Source organism: Xenopus laevis, chromosome 2L (genome assembly GCF_017654675.1).
Source record: "Xenopus laevis strain J_2021 chromosome 2L, Xenopus_laevis_v10.1, whole genome shotgun sequence".
NCBI classification, from domain to species: Eukaryota; Metazoa; Chordata; class Amphibia; order Anura; family Pipidae; genus Xenopus; species Xenopus laevis.
Genome location: NC_054373.1, coordinates 47,078,015 through 47,099,106, shown reverse-complemented (window position 1 = coordinate 47,099,106; position 21,092 = coordinate 47,078,015). Strand labels below are relative to the sequence as shown.

Below are 21,092 nucleotides of genomic sequence, written 5' to 3'. Positions count from 1 at the left end.
TAAGATTGTTTGCCAGCAATGAAATGCCAAAGCTGTTCCACATTTCAGCCACAAAATGCTTGTTCCCACTGAAAAACACTAATGGAGGAAACAAATGGTGTGCCATTAACATACTGTATATGTTTATAATAATACTTTATTATTGTTATACACTATATAGGATCAACATATTACTCCAATGACTGTTTGCATGTTAAATGGTAGAGGTATCTTTCATTTTCAATCTTAATCATGATAAGTGCAAACCAGACCCTAGACCGTTTGTGCAGTGTAGTCATGTACAGGTACAGGACCTTTTATCCAGAATACTCAGGACCTGGGGGTTTCCGGATAATGGATCTTTCTGTAATTTGAATCTTCATACCTTAATTCTATTAGAAAATCATGTAGCCATAAAATAAACCCAATAGGCTGGTTTTGCTTCCAATAGGGATTAATTATATTATAATATATAATTGGAGCTTTCTGGATAACAGGTTTTATAACAAATTAAAATAGCTATTAACAGAGCAAATACTTTCTTTCTTCAGTGTGGTGAGTAGCTGTCTCACATTGGCTTATAAGTACAGTGCAATTTACATATTCAAGTATATTTCCTTGTGACTGCATCCTCCCATGTGTAAGAATAGCAGTTCCCTCAAGCTTTATAACTTGAGATTCCAGATATAGATTCACAATCAGATCAACATTACCATAAGTCTTCTGCAAGCTGCATGTTTCATTTTATTTTTCTTTATATTTTACTAACCTAAAAAATATCACATTCAAAAATAAAGTTTGCATATTAATTCTTTGAAATAAAAATATAGTTTCCGTCCAGGATATGCTTTTAGTTGAGTAAAATGAGAAGTTGGTCAAGTGAATACTTAAATTACTGTGCATGCATATGTAAAGTAAAACTCTTCCCAGCAAGTCCAGATTCTATAAGCATCACACCACCCCCATTATATCATAATTGTTTGTCTACTGATAGTAAGAACTCTTCATGGCTTATAGCTCCAGGTGCTGTATAGGGAAATTTCCCACAGGGCCTCTTTATGTCAGCTAGCATTTAAAGATATTAGACTTCACCCCTGGATGGTGCTTTGGGATTAGACCCAGTCTTCTGTACTAGGAACAGTTTAGAGAGGAGGCACAGTTTCAAGGCACACTTGACTTTATTTGATTTAAGTTCACTTTCTTTTGCACTTCCTTACCTATCCACCCTGCCAATAATTTGAGATGCACATGAATATAAATATTTACAATTAGGGCAATTGCACATGGTAAGATTTGTTGCCTGTGGTTAAATCTGTACTACCGTGGGTGACAAATCTCCTGAAATGTCTCGCCATAGCATAACATTATTATCGCCACACACATAAAACATTACACACGGCAATCTGGCTGAATCGCAGGAAATGGCTTCCCTTTGTATTTTCCCGCTATGAAGCCAGATAGCTGCGAGTAATATGTTATGCATTTGAGTTGATTGTAATCTTTCAAGGATTTAAATGTAAGTAATCAACCAGTCAATAGTAGGGATGCACCAAATCCACTATTTTGGATTAGGCCGAACCCCCGAATCCTTCGCAAGAGATTCGGCCGAATACCGAACTGAATCCGAATCCAAATTTGCATAAGCAAATTAGGGGGTGGGAAGGGGAAAACATTTTTTACTTCCTGGTTTTGTGACAAAAAGTCACGTGATTTCGGGCAGAAGGATTCGGCCGAATCCTGCTGAAAAAGGCTGAATCCTGGATTCGGTGCATCCCTAGTCAATAGTGACCAACAGTTGAAACAGAAGCCTTTTGATTTGGCGTTGTGGAAGACAAATGTGTGTGTCTATGTTCTGAGTGTAATTAGTCTTCTGCAGCTTCTGCCAAATGATTCATTAAGTGACAGTGTTCAAGTTGTTGCTTTGGAAAGGACTGGCAATGTATCTTTCTATAGCCCAACTATATAGTGCTTTTATTTAAAGGTCTTTTTGAAGAGAAGCAATATACTGCCATGCTAAGGGAGAAAACAAGTAGCTGGGGGAATGCATGGGGGAGAGGTATATAGTGGTAAGCTTCTTACTACAACATTGCTGAAGGCCTTGATCCAAGGGGAAGTTATCTGCTAAAATAAAATACTGGAATCTCCATCTGCTTGTTTAGAATTTTTGTCCCACAGTCCATAAAAAGAATTTCAGTAGACAAGGAAAGCCTAATTTACTGTGTGGGTGCCAACATATTAGCCACCCCCCAGTGAATTAAATCATTTAAGTACATTTAAATGTTTTATTCTTGGGCGAGTGCTACTTTTTGGAAAAAAAAACCTGCACTAGCTTTTTAAAGAAGAAGCATTGTACCTCTCTTTGCCAGGCATTCCTTGTGAAGAATTAGGCTGGTTTATGCCTTGTAGTATAAAATCAGAAACTTGTACTCTATCACACATGCACAGATCAGAGAGGGACATCTGGCCGTTGCAGATTTTCCAAAAAGGAGCACATAGAGATTTTATTCACTTGGGTGCTTTGGATGCTAACATTCTGGCTCCCAGCTCTTCCCTGGTGAATTAGTGTTTTCTTGTCTTTTAAGGTAACAACACAAAAATATTTTTTTTATTTAACAAAACAAAGGTTTAACACTAAAAAGATTAAACTCAAAATATAACTCTTCTCTTACTATTTTGTGCACTTCATCGTTCTGACTGTTAAAACAATGTAGTAAAATTCAGCTGACTGCAAGAAATGCATTCAACGTATTGTTGGAATAGGATTTTTTTTTTTTTTTTTTTTGAAGAACTACTTCAACTTTGTTTCTATAGTCAGAACTAGTAATGCAGTAAGGGCAGACAAATACTGCTATCGACTGCACTTACAAGTAACTTTAAGACAATTAGTAACGGTTCTCTGTTGCCCTTCATTTTGTAATTTTTTTTTCTTAGTAATTATTTGACTGTGCTGCCTCTTCCAGCTTGCAGTTTAGAATACATAGTAACATAGTAAGTTAGGTTGAAAGAGACACGTCCATCAAGTTCAAACTTTTTACTTTATTTAACCTGACTATCTGCCAGAATACTATCTGCTTTTTGCAGTCAGGGACCCAGGCAATCAACAAACACATTTTCAATTGTTATAGTGTCCTTTGATTGCTGATCTTTTTCTCACATTCATCTTCCATTCTGTCGTCCATTCTGCTACCTGATTTTTAGGGTAAGTAAGGCCTTAGCAACCGCATCGCCTTTGAACTTCCAGGTTAGAAAGCTTCAAAGCAAATGAATAAAATGAAATGAAAAAATAGAGACTAATTGCAGATCATTCTACCTCATGCTAAATGTTAATTTTAATTGCAAACTGCACCTCTAAGACTTATTTTATGTTAAATGTTCTTTATGCACATATATTTAGCCATTAAATGCGTACTTTTTTTTGGTGACAGAAGCAAATCTTGCAGTTCAGAGACCTACTGTAATACTCATAGGACTTTCCTATATTAGGCCTCCCCGTGGAGCTTCTGCTTATTCATAACCCTCTAGAGACATAAATACAGTCCTACCGAATGCTACATTAATTCCCAGCCCTATCAACATTTCATTGCTGTGTAAAGCACAGGCAACAAAACCTTTTAGAAAACTGCAGATAAGCAGAGCAGCCACAGCTTTTCCTAGATCCCAACTGCCTTGATTTTTTTTTGTGGAATAGAAAGATTTTTATAGAAAGGTTTAGGGACCCTGATTGTAGGTGGGGGTGGCACGAGGGAGTCAGGGTTTGTGAAAGTAGGTCCCATGGTAAGAGGTATGCTCTATTGCAGAGATGCCAACAATCTGTTTTCTCTCTCCCCTTTTTTTATTTTTGTGCATGTTTACCCATGAGCTGCTGGCTAAGAGTGGAACTGGCCCATCACCTTCTCTGATTCCCAGGTAAATCACCTCCTCAGTGGAGCACCTGGGATTTTCATTCTCTTCGCACCCATGCACAAATGCCAGTTCAAGAGGTTGACCACATTTTTGATCCATAATTTAAATAGCAAAGGGCTTCTATTTTATAAATCAGTACAGCAGCCCTATGTATTTGTTATTCTCCTTCCTGTTTAAAACAATTGATAGCATTATCCTACTTATTATTAGTGTACATGCAGCAAGCTGTCCGCACAGTTTGGCACATTAATATATCTTTTAGAGGGCATGCTTTTTCAGCAGATAAACCAGAAAAGAGTTTGACTGTTTAAAAAGTCAGTTTATGTTCCTACCCAGTGCAAATGTCACTGCACACATAGTAATTCCTCTGCTTCATGATTGAATCTGAAATGGCCGCTCGGAATTCTGAACCTCACAAATATTAAGAAATCTATGGCAAACACCCTAAGCTGCGTGTGTAGTGGGACTCCCCAGGGGCAACAAAAAGATGTTCTAATCAATTACCACATCACAACACTGATGTATGATAATTAGTGAATGTTCCTCCTGAGATAGTGCAGCATTTGGCTGGGATGCAGTCCTTTCATGGTCCACTGCCTGATTAATATGCAAATAATAGGCTGATTGCATGATGAATGCAGAAAATGAGTTCGCTGATAACGTGAGCAGCGAAGCGAGGAGATGATAAATTACTTTTACTGACTGTCCTACATTAAGCACCCTTTCCCAGCACTTTTATCTGAAATTAAATAAAGCAGTATAGATATTATAGGGCTGTGTAAAATAATGTACCTTAATAGCTACTTTAGCATTGCTGCCTATCTCAGAGGTGTCATATCATTCCAACGCTTCCCCTTATGTCAGTCTTTAAAAAAAATAAAATAAATGCAATTGATCTTTGTTCAAACTAAGTAAAGGTCACATTATATGTATTTATATACAGTAAAGAGAGTATATGTCGTATATGTAAATGTTTCCCTACAGAGTTATGTGATCATATAAAGGGAGAAACCTGTAGGCCAAGTGCATTTAGATGGGTCCCAGAGCTCTGAAACAGCTTCTAATTCCTTTTAATTCTGCAGTAGCTGGATGCTATTTCTTGTTCAACAACAAATATTTAGCAAAATTGCCAACATGTTTTATTCCAGCAATGCGAAGTACTCATAATAAACTACTGCAGATTCTTGCCATGCTAATTAAGCCTTTAACAGCTTTGAATCCTACAGTTCTGAAATCTCCCATTGCAGTCCGTGTGAAGCAACACTCCAGTCAATCCAAGCAATGCCAGTTTTTCAGTGAATTGCAGCAATCCAAATACAGCCATTAGCCTGATCACTTGTTTAAGCAATATAAATTGAGCTCTTTCTATGATTCCTATGATTTTGTGCAATGTAATACATATGTAGTGTTGGATTAAATCATCAAACTGGATTTCTTTGAATTGACTTGATAAAAAACAATTATACCAAAATACTTTCTTTGGCCATTTTATTTTGTATATTTAGTTTAACCACATTTATCAAGGGTCGAATAGGAAATTCAAATTTTCTAATAGTTTTTTTGATCAAAATTCGAGATTTATCAAACCTTTACCCTGGGAATAATTTGAATGTGATTATTTGCCACCTAAAACCTGCCAGGTTCATGTATAAGTCAATGGGAGAGATCCAGTGACCCATTTGAAGATGTTAATAGCCTTCCTGACAGTCAAGTTTTTTTCGGAGAAAATACTCGATTCGAGTTTAGGCGAATTAGAATTGAATTCGAGATTTTGAGTCCGTAAAATGAATTCCGAGTTTTAGATGTTCAATTTTTAACCTCCCAATTGAATTTCAAATATATTCAGAGTAAAAAAAATTCAAATGAATACAAAAAATTCGACCTTTGATAAAGGAAAGATCGTTTGTTTCAATGCACACGTGTACAGCTGAATCGTCAGATAAACAGGTAGAAACAATAGAATTCTACCTGTGTCTAACGATTTAGCACTAATAATGGCCAATGTTTATAATGCCTTATTATAAATTTTCCAGCCAGCCCGATCACCGAGCCAACCGATATCCAAGTCTTCTGCCGATATCAGTCGGCTCGTCTCCCACTATACGCGCACTGAATATCTTCCGAAAATTTGTATTGTGCGATATTATCGGTGTGTCTATGGCGACTTTTAGACAAGCTCAAAAAAGTGTTGCTAATTTAAATAATCCTGGTTTTTCCTACAACTTTTGAGACATTAATGATGCTTTATTGCTATGCTTCTTAAACAGGGTAGACATACTTTAATAACAGCCCAACAATACATCACGATTTCATTATTAACATTCACCAAAGACAAAGTCTAGATTTAAAATATAAATGTGATAATAGAGTGCATACCAAGAAAAATAATCAATATATCAACATTTAAGGTAGGTTTACATCACTAGGGTGTTGTTGTTGGCTGCAACACATCCATTACATATTGAGATCTCAATGGGTTTTGTATTTTTAGTTAGAAGAATCATAGGGAGATAAATTGACTTGCCCAAGGTCACAAGGAGATGGTGCAAGAATAGATCCAGAAAGAGGAACGGACTCACATTGTTTCTCAGACAGATCTTGACACAACTGTATATTCTGACAGTCTTCAGACAAGAAAGAAAATTAATTCATGAAAATATTGGCTTGTTGAGGCTCTGTGTTTATACAGTGAGCATAGCTTATTTTCCTAGGGATGAGCAGACTGGTTTTATCTGTGATGCACTGCATTATGCTTGACCTGAAATTTATTTTAAAGGGGACATGTATATATCCCATCGAATAGGAACGCAAAACTATGAGTAGATAATGAAAGCTGGGTGCCAGATTTGAAGATTCCTGTGCGGAATTGAAACGTTGGTCCACAAATAAACCTTCACTTTATTTGACCTTTTTATTTAAGCTGATTTCGGAGTGCCGTCATCGGTGGAAGTTACCTATAGATCTATATATCCAACACATGTATGCAGTGCTTTACTGACCTTACAATATAAATGCTTTCAATCTAGTTTTTGGCCAAGGACACTGATTCTCTTAAAACCTCTAGAGCTTGCTAAGTTCATGCCTTATATTTCAAGTTGTGTTTCTGCTTTACACTTGGCTAGTCTACAACCACTTCACACTCATGTTTTCCTTTGGATTTGGGAATGTGGCAAGTTATTGATAGAGTACTTATGCTTGATAGTTTATTGTTTTACTTATTAGGAAATTGTAGGTCAATAGGTGGGTTCAAGGAGGCAGTAAGGGGTGTTGAAGTCAAGAGAAAAGCATTTTGGGAAACTATGAGTCAGATTTCAAAGTGTAATTATTTTTCATAATATCAGGTCTTGAAAACTGTTTTACTTATTAATAGCAACATATGTTGTTTTTTAACTGAGTAATTGGGTATTAGCTGAGATTCTTGGCTTCACCTCATGTATCTGACTGTATTATGAACATACAGTGCTAACAACTGCAGCGTTCACAGCAATTGTGCTTCCAATAAACCCATCTGACATTAAAAAAATCCTGGTACCCTGTATATAACAGTATCATATACCCTTCTTGAATCAGTTTTAAATATCAAGTAGCTATCGGTGATGGTGCACTTTAAGAAATTCCATTGTAATTTTACCAGAATTTATTAGTGTTGTATTTTTGTCTTTAGATACCTGGTTATGGACTAGTAAGTCTCTGAAACATTTTTTCTGCATTTACACTGGCCTATTGAACGAATGGTACAGTCATGGGCCAGTGAGGAGAATTGACTTTGGTGGTACAGCAGGTCAAGTGGCTACTTGAACTGAGCCACCGGGGGATTGTGGTAGTGACTGCCCTCGGGGTTTGTCTATTGGCCCACCACCTGCCCTTATACATGTAACCTTGAATGTTCAGTGTTCACTAGAGTTAACCAGTTATCTGCATTCAACGTGTCTGACTCTAGTATAAGCACTGCTTTACACTTCTTTGACTACTTGTGCATGTGTTGGTGTTAGCAGCATAGTAAAAATTAAAACATACCCACACATTTTCTTTTTTTTTAACATTAGGAGCTTCAGGCTCAATTTCAGGCTCAATTTCAGGCTTATTTTTATGAATTTTGTTTTTAATGCACAAAGATCACTAACCAAACCAAAAGCAATTAATCAAATCTTTGCTTTCATTTGTGAAATTGTAGTAAACTAATCGATATGCCATTTGAAAAACTGCTCTGGTGCTCCTATGTTAGTAGAATTAAGTAGTGGGGGTCATTTATCAACACCGGGCAAATATGCCCATGGGCAGTAACCCATGGCAACCAATCATATTGCTGTATTCATTGTTCTACTTAAAGTTGGCTTTAAAAAGCTATTCACTGATTGGTTGTTATGGGTAACTGCCCTTGGGCAAATTTGCCCGGTGTTGATAAATGAGCCCCACTAATGTTGGTGATACGCAGTCATATTTATTGTTTAGTGTGAGGCCAGGGGCACAATTAAACTCTGGACACCACATTTTTTTATAAGGGAAAAACAGTAAGTAAAATAATAATCAATGACAAAATGCCGGAACTTGTTTCAATCCTTTTTCCCCACTAAGGATAGTTGTACAGGGATGGGACCTGTTATCCAAAATTCTTGGAACCTGGGGTTTTCGGGATAACAGAACTTTCCATAATTTGGATCTTCATACCTTAAGGGCTAGTCCACACGGGGAGATAGCGATGCGTTTGCGGTCGCGGCGACAAAGCGCCGCGACAGTCGCCGTGACCGGCACAGGCGACAGTTTTGTATGGGCGCCTATGTAAAAACGCCTGTGCTAACCACACGAGGCGATGCGCTTTTCAACAGTCGCCTGAAAAAGCCTGGCGAGGCATTTTCAGGCGACTGTTGAAAAGCGCATCGCCTCGTGTGGTTAGCACAGGCGTTTTTACATAGGCGCCCATACAAAACTGTCGCCTGCGCCGGTCGCGGCGACTGTCGCGGCGACCGCAAACGTGTCGCTATCTCCCCGTGTGGAATAGCCCTAAGTCTACTAGAAAATCATGTAAATATTAAATAAACCCAATAGACTGGTTTTGCTTCCAAGGATTAATTACATTATATGTAATATATTACATATATTAGTTGGGATCAAGTACAAGGTACTGTTTTATTATCACAGAGAAATAGGAAATCGTTTTTTAAAAATGTTGATTATTTGGATAAAATGGAGTCTATGGGAGATGGCCTTTCCGTAATTCAGAGCTTTCTAGATAATGGTTTTCCGGATAACAGATCACATACCTGTATTACTGACCTTATAACAAGCAGCATTTTTAGGTTTTAATGTTTAAAAAAAAAATAGTTGGTATAGAACAAAAAAAATCCACAAAGATTAATTAAACTTTTAAATCGCTAAGTCTTTATTAAGAAATAAGTTACTGAAACTCTGCTTCCGCTCCTCTTCAGAAAAGGCAAAACGGCGACGATCCATCATGCGGTGCTCGATTTCTCCTTCCTGCCTATCTCCTATAAGGAAGGCAGGGAGGAAAAATCAAGCGCCGTACGATGGATCGTCAGATCGCCTTTTATAAAGAGGAGCACAAGCAGAGTTTCAGTGAGTTAATTCTTAATAAAGAATTGGCAATTTAAAAGTTTAATTAGTCCGAGTTGTTTTTTCGTTCCATACTAATCTTTTTTTTAAAAAATTAGTTACTGGTCCTTTAATTACCAAGATTTCCATCATCTGATTAGAAAGGATTTTCATATAATTGAAGGCATTTAGCTCCATGTTTGACTAATTGTTTAGGCCTTTATCCTAAATTGTATGTGGGAATCATGAAATACAGAGAAAAAAGTGTTAATGGAACGTATAACTGTGCTGTCCTTGCAGCAGATACCCCATACTTTCTGTATAGCTGATGACCTTGTTATTCCTGAATATATATTCATGAATATAATCCATAAAAAAGGATTTCCTAAAATACATACCAGGCAGTAGAGAACCTGTCCCAGATGGCAAAGGGGAAACTATTCATGAATCCGCCTCCATTTGTGTTCCATAACAATGCAATGCGTGTCTGATTAAGTGCCCTGGGAAAATCCTTTTTTTTGACCCGTTAACCTTCATCTATTGTAGAACTTCATAACTCGTTATGATATCTTTGTTAAAGTAATTCTTTTGTTAGAAAAACAACGCACTCTAGAATTTCAGTAGCTATCAATCAAAGGGAATGTAGCCCAGCTGAAGTCCCATGTTTCCTATTCATTACTAAACTCCTTAGCGCAGCATTTTCACTCTGCCTTGCTCATGGCAGTATAATTAACACTGGTCATTGGAGGCTGTTGGGTACCATCTGTGTATCGATTACTGGTTTTATACAATATTTGGGCTGTATTTAAAATAAAAATACAAATACAATACAATTCCTCTTGACAAAGGCTATAGTGCCGAAACGTTGCGGCATTCTCATCACTGGCAAGTGTATCCAAGTGGTTTGTCTCTTTTTTGCCAGTTTACTTACAGATGAGCAAAGTGTATTTAAACAGATGACTCATCGTGGCCACCATAGTAATCTATTAAATAGAGATCATTATCACAGCTTTTTCCATTAAAAGGAATGCTGTAGCATGGTGTGCCGTGTTGTGTTTTATAGGTTGCATAATGACAAAACATCTGCCCTCTCTGTGATTTATATATATATATATATATATATATATATATATATATATATATATATATATATATATATATATATATATATATATATATATATATATATATATACAGGTATGGGATATGTTGTCCGGAAACCCGTTATCCAGAAAGCTCCGAATTACAGAAGTGCCATCTCCCGTAGATTAAATATTATCCAAATAATCTTTTAAAAATTATATCCCTGTAATAAAACAGTAGCTTGTACTTGATCCAAACTAAGATATAATTAATCCTTATTGGAAGCAAAACCAGCCTATTGGGTTTATTTAAAGGGATACTGTCATAGGAAAACATGTTTTTTTTCAAAACGCATCAGTTAATAGTGCTACTTCAGCAGAATTCTGCACTGAAATCCATTTCTCAAAAGAGCAAACAGATTTTTTAATCAATTTTGAAATTTGACATGGGGCTAGACATTTTGTCAATTTCCCAGCTGCCCCTGGTCATGTGACTTGTGCCTGCACTTTAGGAGAGAAATGCTTTCTGGCAGGCTGCTGTTTTTCCTTCTCATTGTAATTGAAGTCTCAGTGGGACATGGGTTTTTACTATTGAGTGTTGTTCTTAGATCTACCAGGGATCTGTTATCTTGTGTTAGGGAGCTGCTATCTGGTTACCTTCCCATTGTTCTTTTGTTTGGCTGTTGGGGGGGAAAAGGGAGGGGGTGATATCACTCCAACTTGCAGTACAGCAGTAAAGAGTGATTGAAGTTTATCAGAGCACAAGTCACATGACTTGGGGCAGCTGGGAAATTGACAATATGTCTAGCCCCATGTCAGATTTCAAAATTGAATATAAAAAATCTGTCTTTTGAGAAATGGATTTCAGTGCAGAATTCTGCTGGAGCAGCACTATTAATTGATTCATTTTGAAAAACTTTTTTTTGCCCATGACAGTATCCCTGTAATGTTTAAATTATTTTCTTGTAGACTTAAGGTATGAAGATCGAAATTGCGGAAAGATCGATTATCCAGAAAACCCCAGGTCCAGAACATTCTGGATAACAGGTCCCATACCTGCACTGATATTTATCTGAATTGATATGTATATATAGAGAGAGATGATTTAAAAGTATGTATGAATGCACTACAGTTTATAATCTCCAAGTTTTAGGGCAGGGCAGCAAGGACATTAACTTTGTGCACCCATCCTGACAGGGGTGAATTCAAAAGACTGGGGTTCATTTATAAACACTGGGCAAATTTGCACCTGGGCAGTAACCTATGGCAACCAATCAGATGATTGATTTCACTGTTCAGTCTGCAGCTGGGTAGAAAAAGATAATCACTGATTGGTTACTGAGGTTTACTGCCCAGGTGAAAATTTGCCCAGTCTTTCTATATGAGCCCCAGTGTATCTTGTGCATCAACAGTTTTTCGATATGTGTAGGGTTCATGGCAGGGATGTTTAACCTGTAGTTTTTACAGCAATAAATAGATTGCAGATGATAGCAATGAGAGGAGCATAACAAATGCGGAGGTAATGCATCATATTCGTTACGGTTATTGTCCTCATACAAAAAGTTAGCCTAAGCAATGCTACAGTCAGTTTTCTTTTTTCAAAAGTGCAGCAGACAGTAAGATTCAATACAATGGTCCCATTATTTGTAGTTTTTATTAGGCTATAGTTCATTTATGTCATGTGATTGGGGGAAAAAAGGTAATGCAAAAAAAAAAATTGGATTTTGTACCACCTCCAAAAAAAATCTCTTCCGCTCTCTCTGGCATGTGTACAACATACATTTTAGTGTAACTCTTCCTTTCATAATTGAATGTCATAGTAAAAGAATGACAGTAGGTATCGGTCACGCTTCCAGACTTCATATGCATTGCTATTGTTTATAGGCTCAGCATTACATCAAATTAGGCCATCTCTTTTGTGCCAGAACTGTTGGGGTGTTAAGAAGAGTATCAGACCAGTCCTTGGATAAATAATGTTTGGGTTCTTGTCAAAATGTCACAGAGCACCCTGCCATTTCATTTCCGCAAGTTGTCCTTTCCGAATGCACAGTAAGCCTTATGGCACGCCAGCAGTAAAAATGTCACTTACAATAATTACTTTTTGGTCAAAATGCTTGCTGACTTCCTACCTTCAAGCTGTTTTTTACACAGTGGGTAGATAATAAGAAATGACTTTACCCTGACTGCTCAAATAAACACTAAATGGAATTTAGGTTTTTTTCTATCGAAAATAGAGAGCAGTGTTTCATAATGTAAATGGGGTATCAGATAAACAGAAGATTTGTCTCTGAAAATTATTGGGCGCCCGCTTTTTGTTTTGCTTTTTATTGTTTTTCAGATAAGTCTTGGTGACAAGTTCAAGTGAACAATGATCATTTTGTTGTTAAATTGCCATTTCAAACTGAAAAATATATTGCAAAAATGTTTTTAAAGAAAGCCACTCAGCATAACCTCTTTGAGATAAGCTGTCCATGTGCAATGAGCCATAAGTCTCTCTAATATTGTGCACATTTATACCAGTGCCTTTTACCAATCAGAGATTACCTTTCATTGTTTTGCCTGCAGTTGACTGATCAAAACTAATTGCTCATTAGTTGCTATGGGCTATTGAACAGGTCATGTTTATCCAGTGGTAAGGAATGAGCTCCTTAGGGTTAAATTGGTATCTTCCATGCAAAATAAACAAATTCAAATGCAAGTGGGGGAAAAATGCGAAGAAGGCAAATGTAATCTGTGAATAAAAAGACATAGGGGCAGAATTATTACGGGTCAAATTGAAAAATTAAAAAAAAATTATGGTCAAGGCTCTCAAATTCGACTATGGAATTATCCAAACTCAATTAGAGTTTTCTCAAAAATTTGAAAACAATTTTTGAGATTTATCATAAGAATTTAAATTCAACCATTCGCCACCTAAAATCTGCTGAATTTGAATCGAATTCTAGTTGAGTTTTTGGGTCGTTTAAATCTGTCAGAGTTTTAAAAATTCGATTTTATTAACAAATTACCCCTAGTCAATTTCAAATTCATTAGAATTTAAGGGAGTTTAAAAAAAATCACATGAATTCGAAATTCGACCCTTGTTAAATCTGCCTCCCAATGAAGTGATAGCATTAAAAAGGAACATTCACCCATAAGAGACCAAAGAGGCCTTTTAAAGATGCTGTATAGACTTGATCACAAAAAATGTGGCTTTTGTTATAGTTTCCTTTATTTAAAGCATTATTATTATTATTATTATTAATAAATTGTGCAAAGAGAAAATCATTTCTTTAAGCCTACTACATCTGTCTGGAGTCTACAGTATTTGCATTTACTACTAGAGAGCATTTACTCTCATTTTATCACCCAGTGCAAGAGTCTACAATCTCCATCAATCTGGAATGCTGCTGCCGGATAATTTCACCAACTAGTGTTTTGCACTTGCAATTGTGGCTCATATTATAATTGGATCACCTACAGAAACAAAATTCATAGGTATAGTTTACAAACGCAGCTGCAATGTTAGACGCAATTCACCATCTTTTTTTGCCCATTTTCCTGCATTCCTCCGACAAATCAAATGTCATTGTGGCTACACATGGATTTGCACTTGGCACAGTTGCATCTGACGCATTAAAACTGCAGCTGCAATAGCGGGTCTGGGCCAGTGGGGCACAAAAGCTTTTTACCCACTGTTCCGCTGACCCAGAATGAATATTTGCATATTTGTGTCCATTTTTGCTTGGCTGCGATGATAAATGACCCCTTATGTCATTTTTTTAGGGAAACTAAACACAAAACCCTTTTTTTTTTCAGAAAATGTTGATGGTTCCCCTTTATGAATGCTTTTGACAGTGAGGAAAAATATCATGTAGTTTCAGTTGAACAATAAGAGCGGATATAACACTGTCTTCCTACAATGTCTGTCTTTGTTAGCAATGTACTAAAATATTACCTAAGTGGGACTCCTCTTACTGTAACTGATGCAGGTTTACTCTGGGCTGTCCGTTGTGTCTGTTTCCTTCTATTATGTATGACAGAAGGAAAACACAACATTCCAAAGATAACACACACTAACATGGCAGAAGTCATTTGCCGCCCCGCTTTTGCTTAGATCACAAGCAGACACATCATTTGGAAGGCAAATATGCTTCCAAGCTGTTTCTGCTTATTTTTTCAGTGCCATGAAGGTATTCTGCTTTCATCATTTTCCAAATGTTTACATTTTCTGCTTCGTCTGTCATTTTCTTTCTAATAGGAGCGTGTTGGGCAAAAACCTGCGCATTTCTTGTGGTGCGTGGACGCTGTGGCATAGCAATTAATCTTGCTGCTCGGCAAGGTTTGTTTAGGCCGATGCTGAGAACAAAATCGGAGTAAACTTAAAGCCAGCTTTGTGCACTTGTGTCAGGCAGGCAGCCATGATGTCGACCTTGCTTCAGGTTAAAGGACGCAGACCTGAGAAGGAGTCTGTTAATCATGTAGGGAATTTATGCCATTCCTCTCACAGTGTACAGTGAACAAGATAGATGACCTGCCAATTTGCTCCCTCGCTTGGCTGAATCTGGGCATATTTACAGTAGGAATTCGCAGCTGCCTGCAACAGAGAAATAACATTTGCTATATTATATATATTCTGTTTATTGTGACCTTATGGTTTGCAGGAGCGAAGTAATCGGAAATGCATCACCTCAGAGCAATTCAAAAACTGTTTTTTTTTTTTTTACGGAATGAGCAAGGAAGATGACAGTTTGGCAAAGGGTCAATAAACAGTGCGGGTCATGTGAGGCTCTGATCAGGATTTCGCCACTTAGATATTATGTGGCAGAAATGGTAACACACATGAGGAGATCTCAAGATTGGCCACTTTTTTAATTTTAACTTAAAAAAATAAATAAATCGGCCAATAATTGTATTTTATCTTCCTGTTTAGTTGTTCTTTGAGCAGTTTGACTTGTGCCAATATTTTGCCTGGTCCTGAATTATTACTAGCTTAGTAGATAGTGTGGCAAGATAAAGATATACTCTACTGACGTGTATGGGTGGTCTAAAGACACATGGTGCTATTTAAAGCTCAGCGTTTTGTTGCGGCTACAAAATGCAAAAAACTCATAGACAACACCGATAATTGTATCTGCTCAACTATGCATACAAAGGCATTTTTGTGTGATTACGCTCTTTGTGAGTTTTAGCAGAGACAATTCCCTGTATTGTCTATGGCAGGGTATTTTCTGGCATTTTGTAGCCGTGACAAAATGTGGGCTATAAGTATCACCGTGTGTCATTGCCCTAACTGGGAGCAAAAGTAAGGGTGCTTCCATGTTTGATATAGCCTTGAAAGGCTATTGCTTAATAACGCCAAGCAGTTCTCATTTTTCATGACTTTATGACTATTCCTGAACACATTTTATTGTAGTCTTTAATATTTCATTCCACAAGGATTTGGGGAGAAAATCAGGAAAAGTTGAAATGAATGTTTTTTATTTATATTTTATTTACTAGTTGCGTTCCTATTTAAAGCCACCTTTACCGACTCCCTTTCCCTGAACAGCTAAACGCTTTTGTCACCTTTCATCAATGACAGCATAATTGTGTGTACTCTGGTGTGTATCATTTCACCAGCCTCTTTAAAGTATAACTAGAAACTGTTCTAAAAATATACTCTTTAAAGGGTGTTTGAATGTCATCTAACACTGAAACTTCTGTGCTCAAGGAATTTGTCATACCAAACTAAGAAAAACTAGTAACAACTCTCTGGATTTGGGGAGAACTCTCTGAATTTGGGGATAAAAAATTAGTAACAACTCTCTGGATTTGGGGACAACTCTGGATTTGGGGATAAAAAATTAGTAACAACTCTCCGGATTTGGGGAGAAAACCAGCGAAAGGTGAATTTGTTTTTTATTTATTTTGTATTTATTAGTTGCGTTCCTATTTAAAGCCACCTTTACAGACTCTCTTTCCCTGAACAGATAAACGCTTTTGTCACCTTGCATCAATGACAGCATAATTGTGTGTACTCTGGTGTGTATCATTTCACCAGCCTCTTCAAAGTATAACTAGAGACTGTTCTAAAAATATACTCTTTAAAGGGTGTTTGAATGTCATCTAACACTGAAACTTTCGTGCTCAAGGACTTTGTCATACCAAACTAATAAAAAATTGTAACAACTCATTTAAACAGTAATGTCCCAGAGCTGATCTGTATGTCGGCTTATGTTTCTAATATTTTTTGGGGTGGCTGTACTGTGGCCTCAGTTGAAACAGTGGCTGAATATTCTTGAAATGCAGGAATGTGTGCTTGATCTTACCAAACATTCTCAAATCCTTCCTCATGCTCGATTTTGACCTTGGCTTATTGAGTAACAAAAGTCATACAGATCTTGTTTTCAAAATTCTTAACTGATCACTGTCCCTTTATGCAACAATTTTATCTCTACCAGCTTCATAATTATTGTCATTTCTTGCATTGCTGTTTTTTTTTTGTTTTTTTATGCAAACTCTGCGTTCTCCCATCTTCTCCATGTATTGGGCAGATGACTGTATCTGTTTAAATAATACCAATGGCTAGCAAAAAATGGTTAAGTATGCCATCTGGAGACCCGGGGTGTATGCTCTTTGTCTTTCTCTAAAATTGCACTGGCCTACATGGGACTGTCATGGTCCTTTTGGTTGGGGGGAGGGGATAGATTTAGAAAGATGCTTATACCATCAGCATTGTTAGGATTTCTGGATTTACTAAACAACCAAGAATTCTTAGGGTGACGACACATAAAGCTACTGGTAGCAGCTACTTTTTGTAGCTACAAAATACCCTGCCATAGACAAAACTGAGAATTGTCTCTGCTAAAACACATTAAGGGGGTTATTTATCAAAGTCGAATTTATCTCAATATTTTCTGCTACAAACTCTGATCAAAACTGCTCTGGTTTTTTATGCTTATTTATTATTACATTTTCCCGAAAATTTGCTTTGTGGGGAAAAAAATTGGATTTTCACGTTTTTTCGGATGTTTTCATCTGATTTTCACAATTTTTTCAGATGTTTTCATCAGATTTTCACGAACTTCACAATTTTTTTTCGGAATTTTTTTTTTAGCAGTGACAAGTAGCTGCTACTAGTAGCTCTGTGTGTCTTCTAGTGAGTAGTGCATAGTGAAGAACAAAAACGAGCTTCCTTTCTAGCTAGAAAGAGCATATAACGACGGCTTGTTAAACAATCAGCAGTAATTGATCTTACAGGCAATAGTATTGCCTCTTGAGGTCATGTAGGATTTTTTGCTGAATTGGATGCTGGCCTGCTGGGATTTTTGTTTGCATTCTTCTGGATCAGTCATTACAGTGTTCTGGAAATCAGTGCAAAGGAACAATTGCTTCTCCAGCTTTCTGTATAACATTACAGTACAAAATAGCCATAAATCATCATCAGTTGTGCTTAAAGGAACAGTAACATCAGAAAATGAAATTGTTTTAAAGTATTACAAGTATAATGCAGTGTTGCCCTGCACTGGTAAAACTGCTGTGTTTGCTTCAGAAACACTACTATGGTTTAGCCATTCAAAGGAGAAAAGGCTCAGGTTACACAGCAGATAAGCTCTGTAGAACATAATGGTGTTATCTGTTACCCACTATTTAACCTGTGCCATATAGCTTTTTTTCAATTTCCACCATTGCTACACAGCAGCTTGTTTATATGAACTATAATGTGCAGATCAGTTTTACCTGTGCAGGGCAACACTACATGATATTTTCATTACTTTGAAACACTTTCATTATTTGGTGTAACTTTTCCTTTAACCTCATGTTTCCCTAGGATACGAAGACGTACCTGTGCCTCACAAGAGAGGGGGTACTTTTTGGTTTCTGCCAATTGCGATGTATCTTTGTTTTGCACCCTGTGTTATAGTCAATTTAGACATGTATAACAAATGTTTATATTGGGATATCAATTTTGCAGCATGCATTTAATTTAATGAATGAATGATTTTGTTTTGTACACAGAAAGTACTCCAAAGACCTCAGGTAGCTGCAGTCCTGCTCCAGAATCGCCAATGAGTTCCAGTGATTCCATTAAGAGTCTAACAGAGTTGGTTCAGCAGCCCTGCCCTTCAATTGATACCAGCAAAGAAGGTGAAACACAGGAGTCCAGTGAAACGACTTGTGACTCTCAGCCTCCTACACCACTGCCATTCCCTGGCCAATCAGCACTGAGCATACAGGAGCTGGTAGCTATGTCTTCTGAACTGGACACCTATGGAATCACCAAGCGTGTGAAAGAGGTTTTGACAGACAATAATTTAGGTAAAATTTATTATAGTATTATAAAGTGAGTCCATGATTATGGATGAAATATTTTCTTTTCAACTGTTAAGTATCTTTTATTTTTCAACCCTTACCCAGTCATTGCTCTGTAGCAGGGTGACTGACAGAGAGAAATTGTAGAATTTGAGTGTAGGTACAGGAAAGTTTTTTGACTTGCCTATTGCCTGTGCCATGGTGATATGCAGAGTGCAGCTGCTTCTGTGTTTTAATTTCCATAACAGCAGTTGTAGTTGGTCTTTTTTGTTTCTACTAACTGCAGTGTATATGGATTACTCTGTTTACATTGGTATCAGCATGTAAGTAATGTCTTATCATTATCAGGATATTTAGTTTTTAAACTATTAAAATCAGTTGCAGCAGATTATCAACATTGCTGTGTTCATTTTTTTTGTTATCTAGTTTATCTTTGAGATTTAAGTATGTGAATATTCCTATGGCTTTTTTAAATACAGGTATGGGACCTGTAATACAGAATTCTAGGGATATGAGGCTTTCCAGATAACGGATCTTTCCATAATTTGGACCTTAAATCTAAAAGAAAATCATGTAAACATTAAATAGACTGGTTTTGCTTCAAAAAAGGATTAATTATATCTTAGTTGGGATCAAGTACAAGCTACTGTTTTATTATTACAGAGAAAAAGCATTTTTTTAAAATTGGGATTATTTGGATAAAATGGAGTCTATCGGAGACGGCCTTTTCATAATTCGGAGCTTTCTGGATAACTGTTTTCCGGATAACAGATCTCATACCTGTACTAAATGGCAACCAAAAAGTTTTCCTTGCATAAAATGTTTTCACTTGCACCTTTATAAACAATTGTTGTTTTACAATCCATTGTTCTTACAGGGCAGCGTCTCTTTGGTGAAAGCATTCTGGGGCTTACTCAAGGGTCAGTTTCTGATTTACTGGCTCGTCCGAAACCCTGGCACAAACTGAGCTTAAAAGGAAGGGAACCATTTGTCCGTATGCAGCTGTGGCTCAATGATCCAAATAATGTAGATAAACTCATGGATATGAAACGAATGGAAAAGAAAGGTGAGTACCTACTGTATTTATAAAGCGGTTTTGTATTGTATTTAGACTTTATATGACGTAAGGAACATAGAAGTTAATGCAAAACTCTCGGTCAAGTCATAGTGAAAGTAAAGTGGCTGTAGGGCTGCTCAAGGTAAATAATAACAAGCAGTTCCTACCTCCTACCTATGTAAGAAAACATTCACAAAATTATAAAAAGGGTATAGATTGTTCATTGGGGCGCCACAAAATTATAAAAAGGGTATAGATTGTTCATTGGGGCTCCACAAAATTATAAAAAGGGTATAGGTTGTTCATTGGGGCTCAGTGTTGCAACAATAAACATAAATGTAATCAGACATACTGTACCCTTTAATATCAAACTTAACTCAGAAATATCTAATATTTAGATTAAAAAAAGCCATCCATTTATTCAATGACTTTACAGAAAGGAAACGGATATGTAGGGATTGGCGAATTTGACCCGTTTCGACAAAAATTTGCCCCCGGCGAAATGTCGCAGACGCCCATTAAAGTCTATGGGCGTCAAAAAAATTTTGCCGCACGGCACGCCGCCATACAAGTCTATGGGAGTCATTTTTTGGCGAAACGAGGCGAAAAAATTCGCCCATCCCTACAGATATGTATTTTATACCACTTGACAAAAATATTATGGTGTGATACGTTTGCCCCTATATCTAATAACACCCCATGTCATAAAATCATTCAACACATAAGGTGACTATGCCATACAAACACAAACTGATGAAGAAATAAGATATTATTAATTAAATTCTATATACCTATACTAACTATAGAGCTTAGTATCACAATAGCCTTTGATATTATGTCTGTCCAAAAAATCATCCAAGCCATTCTTAAAGGCATTAACAGAATCAGCCATTACAACATCACCCGGCAGTGCATTCCACAACCTCACTGTCCTCACTGTGAAGAACCCCCTACGTTGCTTCAAATGAAAGTTCTTTTCTTCTAGTCTAAAGGGCTGGCCTCTGGTACGGTGATCCACTTTATGGGTAAAAAGGTCCCCTGCCATTTGTCTATAATGTCCTCTTATGCGCCTTGCTATATGGCTTAAAAGGTGGTTCACCTAGATAACTTTTTGTATGTTATAGAATGGCCACTTCTAAGCAACTTTTCAATTGGTCTTCATTATTAATTTTTATAGTTTTTGAATGATTTGGCTTCTCCTTCCGACTGTTTCCAGCTTTCAAAAGGGGGTCACTGCCCCCATCTAA

The 21,092-nt window shown here is 37.0% G+C and overlaps 1 protein-coding gene across 3 annotated transcripts in view; it reads left to right on the top strand.

Annotated features, from left to right (window-relative positions):
• Positions 1-21,092, top strand: part of cux1.L (cut like homeobox 1 L homeolog) — a 248,213-nt gene that overhangs the window by 176,109 nt on the left and 51,012 nt on the right. For 2 of the 3 annotated variants that reach the window (XM_018246295.2, XM_018246294.2), the window contains 2 exons: positions 18,495-18,794; positions 19,666-19,854. The exons of the other annotated variant lie outside the window; for it this stretch is intronic. In XM_018246295.2, the coding sequence (XP_018101784.1) occupies positions 18,495-18,794; positions 19,666-19,854 (489 nt within the window). The remainder of the gene's footprint in view (positions 1-18,494; positions 18,795-19,665; positions 19,855-21,092) is intronic. 3 annotated transcript variants of the gene reach the window in all.